The sequence below is a fragment of the Nerophis lumbriciformis genome, linkage group LG18, assembly GCF_033978685.3.
Source record: "Nerophis lumbriciformis linkage group LG18, RoL_Nlum_v2.1, whole genome shotgun sequence".
In the NCBI taxonomy this organism is placed as follows: Eukaryota; Metazoa; Chordata; class Actinopteri; order Syngnathiformes; family Syngnathidae; genus Nerophis; species Nerophis lumbriciformis.
This window is the reverse complement of record NC_084565.2, coordinates 3950023-3973117: the sequence shown is the minus strand read 5'-3', so window position 1 is coordinate 3973117 and position 23095 is coordinate 3950023. Positions and strand designations below refer to the sequence as shown.

Genomic DNA, 23095 nt, shown 5'->3' with positions numbered 1-23095 from the left:
AATGATATTGACTCTCATACATGAAAATGGATGATAAAACATGATGTTTATGGGAGAATGTTACAATGATATTGACTATCTCATATATAAGATGAGATGATAAAACCTGCTGTTTATGGGAGAATATCACAATGATATTGACTATTTCATGCATGAGATGAGATGATGAAACCTGATGTTTATGGGAGAATATCACAATGATATTGACTATCTCATACATGAGATGAGATGATAAAGCATGCTGTTTATGGGAGTACATCACAATGATATTGACTCTCATACATGAAAATGGATGATAAAACATGATGTTTATGGGAGAATGTTACATTGATATTGACTATCTCATATATAAGATGAGATGATAAAACCTGCTGTTTATGGGAGAATATCACAATGATATTGACTATTTCATGCATGAGATGAGATGATGAAACCTGATGTTTATGGGAGAATATCACAATGAAATTGACCATCTCATACATGAGGTGAGATGATAAACCATGATATTTATGGGAGAATATCACAATGATATTGACTATCTCATACATGAGATGAGATGATAAAACATGATGTTTATGGGAGAATATCACAATGATATTGACTATCTCATACATGAGATGAGATGATAAAACATGATGTTTATGGGAGAATATCACAATGATATTGACTATCTCATACATGAGGTGAGATGATAAAACATGATGTTTATGGGAGACTATCACATTTATATTGACTATCTCATACATGAGATGAGACGATAAAGAATGCTGTTTATGGGAGAATATCACAATGATATTGACTATCTCATACATGAGATGAGATGATAAAACATGATGTTTATGGGAGACTATCACAATGATATTGACTATCTCATACATGAGATGAGATGATAAAACATGATGTTTATGGGATTATATATCACAATGATATTGACTATCTCATACATGAGATGAGATGATAAAACATGATGTTTATGGGAGAATATCACAATGATGTTGACTATCTCATACATCAGATGAGATGATAAAACATGCTGTTTATGGGAGAATATCACAATGATATTGACTATCTCATACATGAGATGAGATGATAAAACATGATGTTTATGGGAGAATATCACAATGATATTGACTATCTCATACATGAGGTGAGATGATAAAACATGATGTTTATGGGAGACTATCACATTTATATTGACTATCTCATACATGAGATGAGACGATAAAGAATGCTGTTTATGGGAGAATATCACAATGATATTGACTATCTCATACATGAGATGAGATGATAAAACATGATGTTTATGGGAGACTATCACAATGATATTGACTATCTCATACATGAGATGAGATGATAAAACATGATGTTTATGGGATTATATATCACAATGATATTGACTATCTCATACATGAGATGAGATGATAAAACATGATGTTTATGGGAGAATATCACAATGATGTTGACTATCTCATACATCAGATGAGATGATAAAACATGCTGTTTATGGGAGAATATCACAATGATATTGACTATTTCATGCATGAGCTGAGATGATAAAACATGTTAAAGAATATCACAATGATATTGACTATCTCATACATGAGATGAGATGATAAAACATGATGTTTATGGAAGAATATCACAATGATATTGACTATCTCATACATGAGATGAGATGATAAAACATGATGTTTATGGGAGAATATCACAATGATATTGACTATCTCATGCATGAGATGAGATGATGAAACCTGATGTTAATTGGAGACTATCACAATGATATTGACTATCTCATACATGAGATGAGATGATAAAACATGCTGTTTATGGGAGAATGTCACAACAATATTGACTGTCATATATAAGATGAGATGATAAAACCTGCTGTTTATGGGAGAATATCACATTGATATTGACTATCTCATACATGAGATAAGATGATAAAACATGATGTTTATGGGAGAATATGACAATGATATTGACTATCTCATACATGAGATGATAAAACGTGATGTTTATGGGGCAATATCACAATGATATAGATTATCTCATACATGAGATGAGATGATGAAACCTGCTGTTTATGGGAGAATATCACAATGATATTGACTATATCATACATCAGGTGAGATGATAAAACATGATGTTTATGGGAGAATCTCACAATGATATTGACTATCTCATACATGAGGTGAGATGATAAGTTGGGCTGTGTGGAAGAAAATTATGTTGTTTTTTTTTGTTTAATGAGATGAGAAAGCATAATGTTTGATGTCTCAGATGAGATGTAAAATGTAATATAAAGTATTACAATGGTGGTACACACACATATAGAAACATAGTGAAGTATTACAGTCCCAGTAAATATAAAGTATTACATTAGTAGTAAAAGATATAGAAAGATAGTAAAGTATTACAGTCCTACAGTATTACAATGGTGGTACACACACATAGAAACATAGTGAAGTATTATAAAGTAGAAGTATTAGTATACAGTAGTAGTGTACAGTAGGTGGTCACACAAAAGGGGAGGGTTGTACTTTTGTGGTCTCCAAACTTCCTGCAATGACACAAAGTTGCCTCACACTAAGAGACATGATGAAGATGCAGATGTAGATGAAGATGAAGATAAGGATGAAGATGTAGATGAAGATGTAGATGTAGATAAGGATGAAGATGTAGATAAGGATGAAGATAAGGATGAAGATGTGATGATGACTCATGATGATTTGGTGAGTACACATCTTCATCATCCTCAGTACTATTCTTTACTTTCATTTCATTGCAACTTATTATTTAGTACTTTCATTTATGACTTTCTTTCTTTCTTCCTCAAGGGCAGAACGCACACGCACGCACACACAGACACACACACAGACACACACAGACACACACAGACACACACAGACACACAAACACAGAGAGAGACGCTGATCACACATGGCGGCTCTTTGGCTATCATGGATCAAAAAGTCTGCCATGACGCTGCTGCTGCTGCTGGTGCATCTCTGCAGAGGTAATTTCATACTTTCATTGGAGAATTACTGTGTCGTAAATACATACAATCATGTTGTAAATATTTACAATCGTGTTGTAAATATTTACAATAATATTGTAAATATTTACAATTATGTTGTAAAGAAATACAATCATGTTGAAAATATGTAAAGTCGTATTGTGAATATATACAATCATGTTGTAAATATTTACAATCATATCATAAATACATACAATCATGTTGTAAATATTTACAATCATATCATAAATACATACAATAATGTTGTAAATACATACAATCATGTTGTATATGCGTACAATCGTATCATAAATACATACAATCATTTTGTAAATATGTACTATCATGTCATAAATAAATACAATTGTTGTAATTACATACAATTGTGTTGTAAATACATACAATCTTGTTGTAAATACATACAATCATGTTGTAAATACATACAATCATGTTGTAAATACGTACACTTGTGATGTAAAGACATACAAACATGTTGTAAATACATACAATCATGTTGTAAATATGTACGATCATGTTGTAAACACATACAATTGTTGTGAATACGTATACCGTATTTTCCGCACTATAAGGCGCACCTAAAAACCACAAATTTTCTCAAAAGCTAACAGTGCGCCTTATAACCCGGTGCGCTTTATTACGATTCATTTTCATAAAGTTTCGATCTCGCAACTTCGGTAAACAGCCGCCATCTTTTTTCCCGGTAGAACAGGAAGCGCTTCTTCTTCTACGCAAGCAACCGCCAAGGTAAGCACCCGCCCCCATAGAACAGGAAGCGCTACCGCCCGCCCCCGGAAGAAAAAGAAGCGCGCGGATATTTCGTTTCATTTCCTTTGTTTGTCTACATCTGTAAAGACCAGACTACAAAATGGCTCCTACTAAACGACACGCTTATAACGCAGAATTTAAACTTAAGGCAATAAGTCATGCCGAAGAACACGGAAATAGAGCAGCAGCAAGAGAATATAACATAAATGAATCAATGGTGCGTAGGTGGAGGAAGCAAGAAGATGACCTGCGCCAGGTAAAGAAGACAAAACAGAGTTTCCGAGGGAACAAAGCACGATGGCAACAGTTGGAGGACGAACTCGAACAGTGGGTTGTTGAGCAGAGAGCAGCAAGCAGAAGTGTCAGCACCATCACTATTCGAATGAAGGCAACAACGCTAGCAAGCGAACTTCACCTGGATGATTTTAAAGGTGGTGCTTCTTGGTGTTTCCGGTTTATGAAAAGACGCAATCTCTCCATCCGCACACGGACCACTATTTCACAGCAACTGCCTAACGACTTTAAAGAAAAGCTGGCTACTTTCCGTGCATATTGTAAAAAGAAGATAGCGGAAAAAAAGATCCGGCCAGAGAACATTATCAACATGGACGAGGTTCCACTGACTTTTGATATTCCTGTGAACCGCACTGTTGATACAACGGGAGCACGTACGGTGAATATTCGCACCACAGGGAATGAGAAGTCGTCCTTCACTGTGGTTCTAGCTTGCCATGCTAATGGCCAGAAACTTCCTCCCATGGTGATATTCAAAAGGAAGACCTTGCCAAAAGAGACCTTTCCAGCCGGCGTCATCATAAAAGCTAACTCGAAGGGATGGATGGATGAAGAAAAGATGAGCGAGTGGTTAAGGTAAGTTTAAGTTTACGCGAAGAGGCCGGGTGGCTTTTTTCACGCTGCTCCGTCCATGTTGATATACGACTCTATGCGCGCCCACATCACAGATGGTGTCAAAAAACAAGTGAAGCACACAAATACAACACTCGCCGTCATTCCGGGTGGATTAACCAAAGAACTCCAACCGCTGGATATTGGTGTCAACAGGGCATTCAAATCACGAGTGCGAACGGCGTGGGAAAAATGGATGACCGAAGGCGAACACACCTTCACTAAGACGGGCAGACAGCGCCGGACGACATACGCCAACATCTGCCAGTGGATTGTAAATGCCTGGGCAGATATTTCGGTCACAACTGTGGTCCGAGCTTTCCGGAAGGCAGGATTCACAGAACTACTGGACAACAACAGCGACACTGACTCCGATGACTTCGAAGAGACGGAGCCGGCCATTTTGGAACCCACGCTTGCGCAACTTTTCAATTCGGACACCGAAGACGAAGAATTCGAAGGATTTACCGGTACGAATGAAGAATAACTTCAGAAAGTGAGCGCTATGTTTATTTTGTGTGTTGTGTGTTGTGACATTAACGTTCGAGCAACATTACCGGTATGTTGCTATTGCTCTACACCATTTTGAATTTTACTATGTTTGTGATTGCACATTTGTACATTTTGGGACAGAGTTGTTAGAACGCTGGTTTTCAATATATTATTAAAGTTTGACTGAACTATCTGACTGTTTTTTTGACATTCACTTTAGCGCAGCGTTTTTTTGACATTCACTTTAGCGCAGCGTAGGCGCGGCTTATAGTCCGGGGCGGCTTATTGGTGGACAAAATTATGAAATATGTAATTCATAGAAGGTGCGGCTAATAATCCGGTGCGCCTTATAGTGCGGAAAATACGGTAATCATGATGTAAATACATATAATCATGTCAAAAATACATCAAATCATGTTATAAATACATACAATCATGTTGTAAATACGTATAATCATGATGTGAATGCATACAATCATGTTGTACATATGTATAATCATATGTAAATACATACAATCATGTTGTAAATACGTATAATCATGATGTAAATATATACAATCATGTCGGAAATACATCAAATCATATTATAAATGCATACAATCATGTTGTAAATACGTATAATCATGATGTGAATACATACAATCATGTTGTAAATATGTACAATCATGTTGTAAATATGTACGATCATGTTGTAAATACATACAATCATGTCATAAATACATACAATCATGTTGTAAATATGTACGATCATGTTGTAAATACATACAATCATGTTGTAATTATATACAATCATATCATAAATACATACAATCATGTCGTAAATATGTACGATCATGTCGTAAATACATACAATCATGTTGTAAATATGTACAATCATGTTGTAAATACATACAATCATGTTGTAAATATGTACGATCATGTTGTAAATACGTACAATTGTTGTAAATACGTATAATCATGATGTAAATACATATAATCATGTCAAAAATACATCAAATCATGTTATAAATACATACAATCATGTTGTAAATACGTATAATCATGATGTGAATGCATACAATCATGTTGTACATATGTATAATCATATGTAAATACATACAATCATGTTGTAAATACGTATAATCATGATGTGAATATATACAATCATGTCGGAAATACATCAAATCATATTATAAATGCATACAATCATGTTGTAAATACGTATAATCATGATGTGAATACATACAATCATGTTGTAAATATGTACAATCATGTTGTAAATATGTACGATCATGTTGTAAATACATACAATCATGTCATAAATACATACAATCATGTTGTAAATATGTACGATCATGTTGTAAATACGTACAATCATGTCGTAAATACATACAATCATGTTGTAAATACGTACAATCATGTCGTAAATACATACAATCATGTTGTAATTATATACAATCATATCATAAATACATACAATCATGTTGTAAATACATACAATCAGGTTACAAAAGGTTTTTACGTACAATCGTGTTGTAAATACAAACAATCATGTCGTAAATACGTACAATTATGTTGTATATATGTACAATCATGTTGTAAATATGTACAATCATGTTGTAAATATGTACGATCATGTTGTAAATCCATACAATTGTTGTAAATACGTATAATCTTGATGTAAATACATACAATCATGTCATAAATACATATAATCATGTTGTAACTACTCACAATCATGTTGTAAATAAGTACAATCATGTCGTAAATACATACAATCATATTGTAAATATATACAATCATACCATAAATACATACAATAATGTTGTAAATATGTACAATCATGTCATAAATAAATACAATTGTTGTAATTAGATACAATTGTGTTGTAAATACATACGATCTTGTTGTAAATACATACAATCATGTTGTAAATACGTACACTCGTGATGTAAAGACATACAAACATGTTGTAAATACATACAATCATGTTGTAAATATGTTCAATCATGTTGTAAACACATACAATTGTAAATACGTATAATCATGATGTAAATACATATAATCATGTTGGAAATACATCAAATCATGTTATAAATACATACAATCATGTTGTAAATACGTATAATCATGATGTGAATACATACAATCATGTTGTAAATATGTATAATCATATGTAAATACCGTATTTTTCGGAGTATAAGTTGCACCGGAGCATAAGTCGCACCTGCCGAAAATGCATAATAAAAAAGGAAAAAAACATATATAAGTTGCACTGGAGCCCGGCCAGACTATGAAAAAAACTGCGACTTATAGTCTGAAAAATACGGTACATACAATCATGTCGGAAATACATCAAATCATATTATAAATGCATACAATCATGTTGTAAATACATATAATCATGTTGTATATATGTACGATCATGTTGTAAATACATGCAATCATGTCGTAAATATGTACGATCATGTTGTAAATACATAAAATCATGTCGTAAATATGTACGATCATGTCGTAAATACATACAATCATGTTGTAAATATGTACAATCATGTTGTAAATATGTACGATCATGTTGTAAATACATACAATCATGTCGTAAATATGTACGATCATGTCGTAAATACATACAATCATGTTGTAAATATGTACAATCATGTCGTAAATATGTACGATCATGTTGTAAATACATACAATCATGTCGTAAATATGTACGATCATGTCGTAAATACATACAATCATGTTGTAAATATGTACAATCATGTTGTAAATATGTACGATCATGTTGTAAATACATACAATCATGTCGTAAATATGTACGATCATGTTGTAAATACATACAATCATGTCGTAAATATGTACGATCATGTCGTAAATACATACAATCATGTTGTAAATATGTACAATCATGTCGTAAATATGTACGATCATGTTGTAAATACATACAATCATGTCGTAAATATGTACGATCATGTCGTAAATACATACAATCATGTTGTAAATATGTACAATCATGTTGTAAATATGTACGATCATGTTGTAAATACATACAATCATGTTGTAAATATGTACGATCATGTTGTAAATACATACAATCATGTCGTAAATATGTACGATCATGTCGTAAATACATACAATCATGTTGTAAATATGTACAATCATGTTGTAAATACATACAATCATGTTGTAAATATGTACGATCATGTTGTAAATACGTACAATTGTTGTAAATACGTATAATCATGATGTAAATACATACAATCATGACATAAATACGTCCAATCATGTCGTAAATACATACAATCATGTTGCAAATATGTACAATCGTTTTGTAAATACATACACTCATGTTGTAAATAAATACGATCATGTTGTCAATACATACAATCATGTTGTAAATACGTATAATCATGTTGTAAATATGTACGATCATGTTGTAAATACATACAATCATGTCGTAAATATGTACGATCATGTTGTAAATACATACAATCATGTTGTAAATAAATATAATCATGTTGTAACTACTCACAATCATGTTGTAAATACATATAATCATGTTGTAATTACTGTATATATAATCATATCATAAATACATACAATCATGTTGTAAATACATACAATCATGTTGTAAATACTGTATATACAATCATATCATAAATACATACAATCATGTTGTAAATACATACAATCGTGTTGTAAATACGTACAATCATGTAAATATGTACAATCATGTTGTAAATACGTACAATCATGTTGTAAATACTGTATATACAATCATATAAATACATACAATCATGTTGTAAATACATACAATCATGTTGTAAATACTGTATATACAATCATATCATAAATACATACAATCATGTTGTAAATACATACAATCGTGTTGTAAATACGTACAATCATGTAAATATGTACAATCATGTTGTAAATACGTACAATCATGTTGTAAATACTGTATATACAATCATATCATAAATACATACAATCATGTTGTAAATACTGTATATACAATCATATCATAAATACATACAATCATGTTGTAAATACATACAATCGTGTTGTAAATACGTACAATCATGTAAATATGTACAATCATGTTGTAAATACATACAATCATGTTGTAAATACTGTATATACAATCATATAAATACATACAATCATGTTGTAAATACTGTATATACAATCATATCATAAATACATACAATCATGTTGTAAATACATACAATCGTGTTGTAAATACGTACAATCATGTAAATATGTACAATCATGTTGTAAATACGTACAATCATGTTGTAAATACTGTATATACAATCATATAAATACATACAATCATGTTGTAAATACTGTATATACAATCATATCATAAATACATACAATCATGTTGTAAATACGCACAATCATGTTGTAAATACGTACAATCATGTAAATATGTACAATCATGTTGTAAATACGTACAATCATGTTGTAAATACTGTATATACAATCATATAAATACATACAATCATGTTGTAAATACTGTATATACAATCATATCATAAATACATACAATCATGTTGTAAATACGCACAATCATGTTGTAATATGTACAATAATTTCGTAAATACATACAATCATGTTGTAATCAATCATATCATAAATACATACAATCATGTTGTAAATATGTACGATCATGTTGTAAATACGTACAATTGTTGTAAATACGTATAATCATGATGTAAATACATACAATCATGACATAAATACGTCCAATCATGTCGTAAATACATACAATCATGTTGCAAATATGTACAATCGTTTTGTCAATACATACACTCATGTTGTAAATATATACGATCATGTTGTCAATACATGCAATCATGTTGTAAATACATATAATGATGTTGTAAATACAAACCCCGTTTCCATATGAGTTGGGAAATTGTGTTAGATGTAAATATAAACGGAATACAATGATTTGCAAATCCTTTTCAACCCATATTCAGTTGAATATGCTACAAAAACAAGATATTTGATGTTCAAACTCATAAACTTTATTTTTATTTTTTGCAAATAATAATTAACTTAGAATTTCATGGCTGCAACACGTGCCAAAGTAGTTGGAAAAAGGGCATGTTCACCACTGTGTTACATGGCCTTTCCTTTTAACAACACTCAGTAAACGTTTGGGAACTGAGGAAACTAATTGTTGAAGCTTTGAAAGTGGAATTATTTCCCATTCTTGTTTTATGTAGAGCTTCAGTCGTTCAACAGTCCGGGGTCTCCGCTGTCGTATTTTACGCTTCATAATGCGCCACACATTTTCAATGGGAGACAGGTCTGGACTGCAGGCGGGCCAGGAAAGTACCCGCACTCTTTTTTTTTAACGAAGCCACGTTGTTGTAACACGTGCTGAATGTGGCTTGGCATTGTCTTGCTGAAATAAGCAGGGGCGTCCATGAAAAAGATGGCGCTTATATGGCAGCATATGTTGTTCCAAAACCTTCAGCATTAATGGTGCCTTCACAGATGTGTAAGTTACCCATGTCTTGGGCACTAATACACCCCCATACCATCAAAGATGCTGGCTTTTACACTTTGCGCCTATAACAGTCTGGATGGTTCGCTTCCCCTTTGGTCCGTATGACACGATGTTGAATATTTCCAAAAACAATTTGAAATGTGGACTCGTCAGACCACAGAACACTTTTCCACTTTGTATCAGTCCATCTTAGATGATCTCGGGCCCAGAGAAGACGGCGGCGTTTCTGGGTGTTGTTGATAAATGGCTTTCGCTTTGTATAATAGAGCTTTAACTTGCACTTACAGATGTAGCGACCAACTGTATTTAGTGACAGCGGTTTTCTGAAGTGTTCCTGAGCCCATGTGGTGATATCCTTTAGAGATTGATGTCGGTTTTTGATACAGTGCCGTCTGAGGGATCGAATGGTCACGGTCATTCAATGTTGGTTTCCGGCCATGCTGCTTACGTGCAGTGATTTCTCCAGATTCTCTGAACCTTTTGATGATATTATGGACCGTAGATGGTGAAATCCCTGCTAAAAAAGATTTAAGATGGGTTTTTATGTTAGGTATTATGGTAGAACTCATCAGAGTTCACCAGAAGCAAACTTGTGTGAAGTAAAGTTGCCATATTTCATAGTACGATTGATTCTTGTCAAGTGTCTTTCCCTCCTTAGGCCAGACGTCTTGTGCCATCTGGTCCAGCATTGGCCCCGTAGTCCAGCTGGGTTCCAGTTTTGACCTGTACTGCACCTTCACCTGCGAGTGCCGCCGCTCTATGTCCAGCGGTCACCCACCCGTACCACAGCACCTTGTTGTGGTCAACTCCAGTACGTCGCGTTTCCACGTGGCCAACATCACAGAGGACAGAACGTACAGCTGTCAATGCGGATGTCCAACACTACTGGAACCCTGCGGCCTTGACATCAGCGCTGAATGTGAGTCGTGCTAATAGAGCTTTGTGCCGGCTGTCAATCAAAAGTTGCTCTCCTGTTGGAACTCCTTAGATTGTGCAGAATCAAGTGTTTTCTTTTAAACGTCGTTACGCTCGGCTTAGCCGGAGTAGGACCCCAAAGCGGAGAGACAGGATGCAGATCTTAAAAGTTTTATACAAAAAGCGCACTCCAACGGAGTGGAGAAAAAACAATACATAGGGGCAAAGCCAAATCAATAGAGACAAAACCAAAAAGGAGTTGCAGCAAAAGAATAAACGATTGCCACTCAGGGTACACACGGAATGCCCAGATAAAGAAAGATTTGCCAAAAAGGGAGCTACGTGGAGAAGGAGATGAACATATGAATGAAATATTGAAACTGCACTGAGGTGGCTGGCAGGAAGGTTTAAGAAGGTCTAATGGCAACTGCCTGGAGGTGTGTAGACAGTGCCTCTGCCCTAAAATGCCAAGAGGGGTGGTCCAAGGAAAAGCAGAGCAGGAAAGTAACACACCGCAGTGTTCCCCCCCTCTTATGAGGTGACCCCTGGCGGCCTACCTGGTTTCGACAGATGGAGAGACTGGAATTCGCGGAGGAGCGATGGGTCAAGGATACAGAAGCGGGAGACCGATGACCGTACCCCGAGCCTGTAACCCACCCAGTCGAACAGGTACTGCACTCCTCTTCCCCATCTTTTGGAGTTCAAAATGCCCTTGGCAGTGTATGCTGGGTGGCCATGGGTCATGCGCGGAGGAGGAGGAGGCCACGACATTGCACACAGTGGGCTTGTAGTCATCGGTTTGAGGCTTGGGTCATGGAACACCAGATAACGCTTGATAGCAGGTGGCAACAGCAGTTTAGCAGAATGGTGCCCCTAGAGACACTAGCCAAAGGTAAATCACGGGAGAATAGCCATACCTCCTCTCCAGGCTGATAATCTGGTGCCGGAATCCCATGGTAATCATCCAGCATGCAGTTACGAGCTGCAGTCCGTGAAAAGACCGCCTGGGTGTCTCGCCACACTCGATGAGCTCCGGGAAGCTGAAGGTGCACTGAAGGAACATATTTGTCCAAATCTTGTGAAGGAAACCATAGGCGGTCTTGAATGGAGACAAATGAGGGAGTTGTGAGCGTTTTCTACCCAGGGGAGGTGGGAAGACCAGGAAGAGGGGTGTTGATGGCATACACAGCAGAGGGTAGCTTCCAAGTCTTGATTAGCCCACTCTGTCTGGCCACTGGTCTCGGGATGATAACCCAACAAAAGGCTCCTCGTCGCACAATCGCTTTATGAAAAATATCCTTCCAGACCTGGGACACGAACTAGGGCCCCCTGTCAGAAAACAAGTCCAAAGGAATGCCATGGATACGAAACACATGTTCAGCTGGGCTGTCTCCAGGTGGGATGACAACTTGGGCAGGGTCGTGGAGAAATGAGCATAAGATGCAGGAGGCCTGCTGGCAGGCGATGGGATGCCTGACAGACGGAGCAGCTGTGACAAAATTTTTGAGGCCAGTGCCAATCGTGGGCCACCAGAACCCCTAGGCGTCGACAAACAGTTTGCGCCTTCGACCAGGGTTACAGGAAACCTCAGAGGACTGAAGGACATCAGACCTTAGCAGGAACAGAGAGTTTATTAGCATGATAGTTTTCGGGCACAATGGTTTCTGCAGCTGCATGGGACAACATTCTCTCATACTCCCACTGAAGTGCTCCCACTACCAAGGCCACAGGTACGATAGTCCCACAAGCAAAATCCTCCATAAAAGGACTATAGATTCTGGAGAGAGTGTTTGGCTTGATGTTGCGGGAGCCTAGTCGGTAGGTGATAAAGAAGGTAAGCATACCAGGAATAGAGATCAACATGCCTGGCGGAAATAAGTCTCTCAGCAGTTCTGATGAAGCCCAAGTTCTTGTGATCGGTGATGACCAGGAATGGAATCGCAGTGACCCCCAAAAAGTGCCTCCACTCCTGTAGCACATGAATGATGGTCAGCAGATCGCTATTCCCCACAACATAGTCCCACGCAGAAGCAGTGAGGCGACGTGAGAAGATAGTACATGTGTGGAGCAGAGCGCTAGGAAAGGACTGCTCCCACTCTACTACAACGCGTCAAAGGACTAGCATGACTGAGTACCGGGGCTTCAGTAAACAGTTATTTGAGCCATGAAAAAGCCGCCTTAGCCTCTGTGGTCCACGCAAAAGCCAGGTATATACTTTTGCGTCTTACTCCTTCCACAGCGTACCCTCCCGCAAACCCTGGCATGCACCTCCTAAAAATCCTAGCTTTGCTCCAGTGGCAACGCGGACTGCAGAGCTCTGATTGGTCAGCTTTTGCAGAAACGGGTCCCTGAGCACAGGAGAGCGTGTTTGAAATGTACAAACTATTGTATGAGATAGAGCAACAGTTGCATGACGTGCGCGACCCGAGGGTCCCTGGTTCAATCCCCACCTAGTACCAACCTCGTCATGTCCGTTGTGTCCTGAGCAAGACACTTCACCCTTGCTCCTGATGGGTGCTGGTTAGCGCCTTGCATGGCAGCTCCCTCCATCAGTGTGTGAATGTGTGTGTGAATGGGTAAATGTGGAAGTAGTGTCAAAGCGCTTTGAGTACCTTGAAGGTAGAAAAGCGCTATACAAGTACAACCCATTTATTTATCATTATAACTAAAATTGTGTACCTAATATCTCGGTGCGCTCTAAAAATCATGACTGAATGTATAATTTTTTCAGCTTATTGCGTTATGTCCAAAAGAAGTCACAAAAACGACACTTTTTTCAACTTTTATTGCCAATCTTGTGCTTCGACACTTATCCTTTCTCTTGCGCACACATATTTTTCTCTTACACAATCACATAACGCTCTCTGGTTTCATGTCCCTAACGGAAGAGTAGCGTTACAAATTCACCTGTCCTCTGCCGTCACTCGTTAAGGGGTTGCACAGCCCAGTTTCGCCAAAGGTTCATTTTCCGGTTTTAGAAGCAATGTGTACAATAAAAGCGAGAGTTGTTTAAAAAATATTAGTTCCTGCTCCGACATTAATGCGGGTGTGGCTTCAGACTCCGTTGTTTACTAGACGTTTACAACCACTACTGCGTAACAGCTTGTCAGGAACCCTAACACTACAGACCCCTCCATAATATCAATCCAATCCTCCCTATCGGCTTTTCCATCTTCAAAACGGATACAACTCATCTGGGTCCCAGGCCATTGCAACCTAGCAGGCAACGACCTTGCCGATGAACAAGCCAAGCTCAGTTCCTCCCTCCCCAGAGATGACAACCAACTCGATCAATCAACTTGCCATTGCAACCACCCGTCTCATCTCCCTAACACTCCACAAACCCAACCCTCAAGAGGAGTTCTCGTCGAAGAAAGACCTCACCGACCTCATCCGTTTCCGATCCGGTCACCACCCAGCTCTCAGGAGGTGGCTTCATCTGACGGAAAAGTGTGAAGACGATCGATGTCGCCTCTTCAGTGAGGAACAAGAATCTGCCGAACACCTCTGGCTACGGTGCCCAGCGCTGAGGACAGAGCGGTATCATCGTCAACACTCCACAAACCCAACCCTCAAGAGGGGTTCTCGTCGAAGAAAGACCTCACCGACCTCATCCGTTTCCGATCCGGTCAGCACCCAGCTCTCAGGAGGTGGCTTCATCTGACGGAAAAGTGTGAAGACGATCGATGTCGCCTCTTCAGTGAGGAACAAGAATCTGCCGAACACCTCTGGCTACGGTGCCCACCGCTGAGGACAGAGCGGTATCATCGTCAACACTCCACAAACCCAACCCTCAAGAGGGGTTCTCGTCGAAGAAAGACCTCACCGACCTCATCCGTTTCCGATCCGGTCACCACCCAGCTCTCAGGAGGTGGCTTCATCTGACGGAAAAGTGTGAAGACGATCGATGTCGCCTCTTCAGTGAGGAACAAGAATCTGCCGAACACCTCTGGCTACGGTGCCCAGCGCTGAGGACAGAGCGGTATCATCGTCAACACTCCACAAACCCAACCCTCAAGAGGGGTTCTCGTCGAAGAAAGACCTCACCGACCTCATCCGTTTCCGATCCGGTCACCACCCAGCTCTCAGGAGGTGGCTTCATCTGACGGAAAAGTGTGAAGACGATCGATGTCGCCTCTTCAGTGAAGAACAAGAATCTGCCGAACACCTCTGGCTACGGTGCCCAGCGCTGAGGACAGAGCGGTATCATCGTCAACACTCCACAAACCCAACCCTCAAGAGGGGTTCTCGTCAAAGAAAGACCTCACCGACCTCATCCGTTTCCGATCCAGTCACCACCCAGCTCTCAGGAGGTGGCTTCATCTGACGGAAGAGTGTGAAGACGATCGATGTCGCCTCTTCAGTGAGGAACAAGAATCTGCCGAACACCTCTGGCTACGGTGCCCAGCGCTGAGGACAGAGCGGTATCATCGTCAACACTCCACAAACCCAACCCTCAAGAGGGGTTCTCGTCGAAGAAAGACCTCGCCGACCTCATCCGTTTCCGATCCGGTCAGCACCCAGCTCTCAGGAGGTGGCTTCATCTTACGGAAAAGTGTGAAGACGATCGATGTCGCCTCTTCAGTGAGGAACAAGAATCTGCCGAACACCTCTGGCTACGGTGCCCAGCGCTGAGGACAGAGCGGTATCATCGTCAACACTCCACAAACCCAACGCTCAAGAGGGGTTCTCGTCGAAGAAAGACCTCACCGACCTCATCCGTTTCCGATCCGGTCAGCACCCAGCTCTCAGGAGGTGGCTTCATCTGACGGAAAAGTGTGAAGACGATCGATGTCGCCTCTTCAGTGAGGAACAAGAATCTGCCGAACACCTCTGGCTACGGTGCCCAGCGCTGAGGACAGAGCGGTATCATCGTCAACACTCCACAAACCCAACCCTCAAGAGGGGTTCTCGTCGAAGAAAGACCTCACCGACCTCATCCGTTTCCGATCCGGTCACCACCCAGCTCTCAGGAGGTGGCTTCATCTGACGGAAAAGTGTGAAGACGATCGATGTCGCCTCTTCAGTGAGGAACAAGAATCTGCCGAACACCTCTGGCTACGGTGCCCAGCGCTGAGGACAGAGCGGTATCATCGTCAACACTCCACAAACCCAACCCTCAAGAGGGGTTCTCGTCGAAGAAAGACCTCACCGACCTCATCCGTTTCCGATCCGGTCACCACCCAGCTCTCAGGAGGTGGCTTCATCTGACGGAAAAGTGTGAAGACGATCGATGTCGCCTCTTCAGTGAGGAACAAAAATATGCCGAACACCTCTGGCTACGGTGCCCAGCGCTGAGGACAGAGCGGTATCATCGTCAACACGCCACAAACCCAACAATCAAGAGGGGTTCTCGTCGAAGAAAGACCTCACCGACCTTATCCGTTTCTGATCCGGTCACCACCCAGCTCTCAGGAGGTGGCTTCATCTGACGGAAAAGTGTGAAGGCGATCGATGTCGCCTCTTCAGTGAGGAACAAGAATCTGCCGAACACCTCTGGCTACGGTGCCCAGCGCTGAGGACAGAGCGGTATCATCGTCAACACTCTACAAACCCAACCCTCAAGAGGGGTTCTCGTCGAAGAAAGACCTCACCGACCTCATCCGTTTCCGATCCGGTCAGCACCCAGCTCTCAGGAGGTGGCTTCATCTGACGGAAAAGTGTGAAGACGATCGATGTCGCCTCTTCAGTGAGGAACAAGAATCTGCCGAACACCTCTGGCTACGGTGCCCACCGCTGAGGACAGAGCGGTATCATCGTCAACACTCCACAAACCCAACCCTCAAGAGGGGTTCTCGTCGAAGAAAGACCTCACCGACCTCATCCGTTTCCGATCCGGTCACCACCCAGCTCTCAGGAGGTGGCTTCATTTGACGGAAAAGTGTGAAGACGATCGATGTCGTCTCTTCAGTGAAGAACAAGAATCTGCCGAACACCTCTGGCTACGGTGCCCAGCGCTGAGGACAGAGCGGTATCATCGTCAACACTCCACAAACCCAACCCTCAAGAGGGGTTCTCGTCGAAGAAAGACCTCATCCGTTTCCGATCCGGTCACCACCCAGCTCTCAGGAGGTGGCTTCATCTGACGGAAAAGTGTGAAGACGATCGATGTCGCCTCTTCAGTGAGGAACACGAATCTGCCGAACACCTCTGGCTACGGTGCCCAGCGCTGAGGACAGAGCGGTATCATCGTCAACACTCCACAAATCCAACCCTCAAGAGGGGTTCTCGTCAAAGAAATACCTCACCGACCTCATCCATTTCCGATCCGGTCACCACCCAGCTCTCAGGAGGTGGCTTCATCTGACGGAAAAGTGTGAAGACGATCGATGTCGCCTCTTCAGTGAGGAACAAGAATCTGCCGAACACCTCTGGCTACGGTGCCCAGCGCTGAGGACAGAGCGGTATCATCGTCAACACTCCACAAACCCAACCCTCAAGAGGGGTTCTCGTCGAAGAAAGACCTCACCGACCTCATCCGTTTCCGATCCGGTCACCACCCAGCTCTCAGGAGGTGGCTTCATCTGACGGAAAAGTGTGAAGACGATCGATGTCGCCTCTTCAGTGAGGAACAAGAATCTGCCGAACACCTCTGGCTACGGTGCCCAGCGCTGAGGACAGAGCGGTATCATCGTCAACACTCCACAAACCCAACCCTCAAGAGGGGTTTTCGTCGAAGAAAGACCTCACCGACCTCATCCGTTTCCGATCCGGTCAGCACCCAGCTCTCAGGAGGTGGCTTCATCTGACGGAAAAGTGTGAAGACGATCGATGTCGCCTCTTCAGTGAGGAACAAGAATCTGCCGAACACCTCTGGCTACGGTGCCCAGCGCTGAGGACAGAGCGGTATCATCGTCAACACTCCACAAACCCAACCCTCAAGAGGGGTTCTCGTCGAAGAAAGACCTCACCGACCTCATCCGTTTCCGATCCGGTCACCACCCAGCTCTCAGGAGGTGGCTTCATCTGACGGAAAAGTGTGAAGACGATCGATGTCGCCTCTTCAGTGAGGAACAAGAATCTGCCGAACACCTCTGGCTACGGTGCCCAGCGCTGAGGACAGAGCGGTATCATCGTCAACACTCCACAAACCCAACCTTCAAGAGGAGTTCTTGTCGAAGAAAGACCTCACCGACCTCATCCGTTTCCGATCCGGTCACCACCCAGCTCTCAGGAGGTGGCTTCATCTGACGGAAAAGTGTGAAGACGATCGATGTCGCCTCTTCAGTGAGGAACAAGAATCTGCCGAACACCTCTGGCTACGGTGCCCAGCGCTGAGGACAGAGCGGCATCATCGTCAACACTCCACAAACCCAACCCTCAAGAGGGGTTCTCGTCAAAGAAAGACCTCACCGACCTCATCCGTTTCCGATCCGGTCACCACCCAGCTCTCAGGAGGTGGCTTCATCTGACGGAAAAGTGTGAAGACGATCGATGTCGCCTCTTCAGTGAGGAACAAGAATCTGCCGAACACCTCTGGCTACGGTGCCCAGCGCTGAGGACAGAGCGGTATCATCGTCAACACTCCACAAACCCAACCCTCAAGAGGGGTTCTCGTCGAAGAAAGACCTCACCGACCTCATCCGTTTCCGATCCGGTCACCACCCAGCTCTCAGGAGGTGGCTTCATTTGACGGAAAAGTGTGAAGACGATCGATGTCGTCTCTTCAGTGAAGAACAAGAATCTGCCGAACACCTCTGGCTACGGTGCCCAGGGCTGAGGACAGAGCGGTATCATCGTCAACACTCCACAAACCCAACCCTCAAGAGGGGTTCTCGTCGAAGAAAGACCTCATCCGTTTCCGATCCGGTCACCACCCAGCTCTCAGGAGGTGGCTTCATCTGACGGAAAAGTGTGAAGACGATCGATGTCGCCTCTTCAGTGAGGAACACGAATCTGCCGAACACCTCTGGCTACGGTGCCCAGCGCTGAGGACAGAGCGGTATCATCGTCAACACTCCACAAACCCAACCCTCAAGAGGGGTTCTCGTCAAAGAAAGACCTCACCGACCTCATCCATTTCCGATCCGGTCACCACCCAGCTCTCAGGAGGTGGCTTCATCTGACGGAAAAGTGTGAAGACGATCGATGTCGCCTCTTCAGTGAGGAACAAGAATCTGCCGAACACCTCTGGCTACGGTGCCCAGCGCTGAGGACAGAGCGGTATCATCGTCAACACTCCACAAACCCAACCCTCAAGAGGGGTTCTCGTCGAAGAAAGACCTCACCGACCTCATCCGTTTCCGATCCGGTCACCACCCAGCTCTCAGGAGGTGGCTTCATCTGACGGAAAAGTGTGAAGACGATCGATGTCGCCTCTTCAGTGAGGAACAAGAATCTGCCGAACACCTCTGCCTACGGTGCCCAGTGCTGAGGACAGAGCGGTATCATCGTCAACACTCCACAAACCCAACCCTCAAGAGGAGTTCTCGTCGAAGAAAGACCTCACCGACCTCATCCGTTTCCGATCCGGTCACCACCCAGCTCTCAGGAAGTGGCTTCATCTGACGGAAAAGTGTGAAGACGATCGATGTCGCCTCTTCAGTGAGGAACAAGAATCTGCCAAACACCTCTGGCTACGGTGCCCAGCGCTGAGGACAGAGCGGTATCATCGTCAACTTGGCAACTCCTTTGGTGAACTTCAAAGCCTCCCAATAGCGAATCTAGCGCTTCTGATGGCCAAACCACTACTGCACACAGAAAGCCTTTTCTCTCTCGGGAAGGTAGTCACCAAGAGTTGTGGTTGCTGACGCAGATAAAAACTGCCCCCCTAGGGCTTGGAAAGAGAATTGCAAGTCACACGCCAGCCCCCGCTGAAGAGCTATAAGCAAGCCAAAGACACTGTCAGAGGGGACATGACGTGGGACTGTATTCCAGCCTAAAGCCTAGTCAGAGGTTCGGTCTGCTAAAACGAGGAATGAAGTCTCTACAAACGTCGGCGAATCCCAAGAATGTCTGCAAGTGCTTCCATGACGTAGGAGAAGGCCAAAGGACCACTGCCTGGATCTTGGCAGGATCGCTACCAAATGATGCTTCTCCACAATCTACCCTAAAGTCGGACCTATGCTGGTGAAGACTCCTGGAAATAATAAGAATATCCTACAGGTAAAAAAAATAGGAAGTGGTTATTCAAGTCTCTGAGCACGTCATCAATCAGGCTTGGGAACACTGCCGGTATATTGGTGAGACCAAAACCCATGACCAGAGACTCAAAATGACCCATGGTGTAACATAGGCGGTCTTAAACTCATACAATGTAAGTACATGTAGTAGTATAGTATGTGAGGTATAATGTAGTACATTCACATGTAAATACATGTAGTAGTATAGTATGTGAGGTATAATGTAGTACATTCACATGTAAATACATGTAGTAGTATAGTATATGAGGTATAATGTAGTACATTCACATGTAAATACATGTAGTAGTATGGTATGTGAGGTATAATGTAGTACATTCACATGTAAATACATGTAGTAGTATAGTATGTAAGGTATAATGTAGTACATTCACATGTAAATACATGTAGTAGTATAGTATGTGAGGTATAATGTAGTACATTCACATGTAAATACATTTAGTAGTATAGTATGTGAGGTACAATGTAGTACATTCACATGTAAATACATGTAGTAGTATAGTATGTAAGGTGTAATGTGGTACATTCACATGTAAATACATGTAGTAGTATAGTATGTAAGGTATAATGTAGTACATTCACATGTAAATACATGTAGTGGTATAGTATGTGAGGTATAAGGAAATACATGTAGTAGTATAGTATGTGAGGTACAATGTAGTACATTTACATGTAAATACATGTAGTAGTATAGTATTTGAGGTATATTGTAGTACATTCACATGTAAATACATGTAGTATATAGTATGTGAGGTATAAGGAAATACATGTAGTAGTATAGTATGTGAGGTATAATGTAGTACATTCACATGTAAATACATGTAGTAGTATAGTATGTGAGGTATAATGTAGTACATTCACATGTAAATACATGTAGTAGTATAGTATATGAGGTATAAGGAAATACATGTAGTAGTATAGCATGTGAGGTATAATGTAGTACATTCACATGTAAATACATGTAGTAGTATAGTATGTGAGGTATAAGGAAATACATGTAGTAGTATAGTATGTGAGGTATAATGTAGTACATTCACATGTAAAACATGTAGTAGTATAGTATGTGAGGTATAAGGAAATACATGTAGTAGTATAGTATGTGAGGTATAAGGACATACATGTAGTAATATAGTATGTGAGGCATAATGTAGTACATTCACATGTAATACATGTAGTAGTATAGTATGTGAGGTATAATGTAGTACATTCACATGTAGTACATGTAGTAGTATAGTATGTGAGGTATAATGTAGTACATTCACACGTAATACATGTAGAAGTATAGTATATGAGGTATAAAGAAATACATGTAGTAATATAGTATGTGAGGCATAATGTAGTACATTCACATGTAGTACATGTAGTAGTATAGTATGTGAGGTATAATGTAGTACATTCACATGTAGTACATGTAGTAGTATAGTATGTGAGGTATAATGTAGTACATTCACATGTAGTACATGTAGTAGTATAGTATGTGAGGTACAATGTAAATACATGTAGTAGTATAGTATGTGTGGTATAATATAGTACATTCACATGTAATACATGTAGTAGTATAGTATGTGAGTTATAATGTAGTACATTCACATGTAATACATGTAGTAGTATAGTATGTGAGGTATAATGTAGTACATTTACATGTAATACATGTAGTAGTATAGTATGTGAGTTATAATGCAGTAAATTGTTGTGTTGTCAGATCCTCCAGAGCCTCCTACAAATATTTCATGTGAGTACGAAGTACACAGTACTGAGAAAGGAGATGTGTATTGTTGGTGGGACAAAGTACAAAGAAGTCATCCTCCGAGTTCTACTGAGTTGTGGTAAGTTGGACACACTTTTTACCATTTCTTCTCGTATTTAATCCTGTTATGTTATATCACGTTATTATTTTATGTCATGTTATATTACATTATTTTATGTCATGTTACGTTATATTTTGTTACGTTAATTTATGTTATGTTACGTTATATCACGGTATGTTATATTACATTAATTTATGCCGTATTACGTTATATTACATTATTGTATGTCATGTTACGTTATATTTTGTTACGTTAATTTATGTTATGTTACGTTATATCACGGTATGTTATATTACATTAATTTATGCCGTATTACGTTATATTACATTATTTTATGTCATGTTACGTCATATTTTGTCACGTAAATGTATGTTATGTTATGTTATATCAAGTTGTTACGTTATATTAGATTATTTTATGTCACGTTATGTTATATCACGTTGTTACATTATATCAAATTATTTTATGTCATGTTACGTCATATTTTGTTACGTAAATGTATGTAATGTTACGTTATATCAAGTTGTTG

At 40.6% G+C, this 23095-nt stretch overlaps 1 protein-coding gene across 2 annotated transcripts in view; it reads left to right on the top strand.

The window, feature by feature from the left end:
- The first annotated feature begins 2785 nt into the window (after nt 1-2785).
- The window catches only part of il12rb2 (interleukin 12 receptor, beta 2a), a 56848-nt gene continuing 36538 nt past the window's right edge, over nt 2786-23095 (top strand). For both annotated transcript variants that reach the window (XM_072915060.1, XM_072915059.1), the window contains exons 1-3: nt 2786-3016; nt 11362-11622; nt 22461-22584. In XM_072915060.1, the coding sequence (XP_072771161.1) occupies nt 2941-3016; nt 11362-11622; nt 22461-22584 (461 nt within the window). In that variant the 5' untranslated portion in view covers nt 2786-2940. The remainder of the gene's footprint in view (nt 3017-11361; nt 11623-22460; nt 22585-23095) is intronic.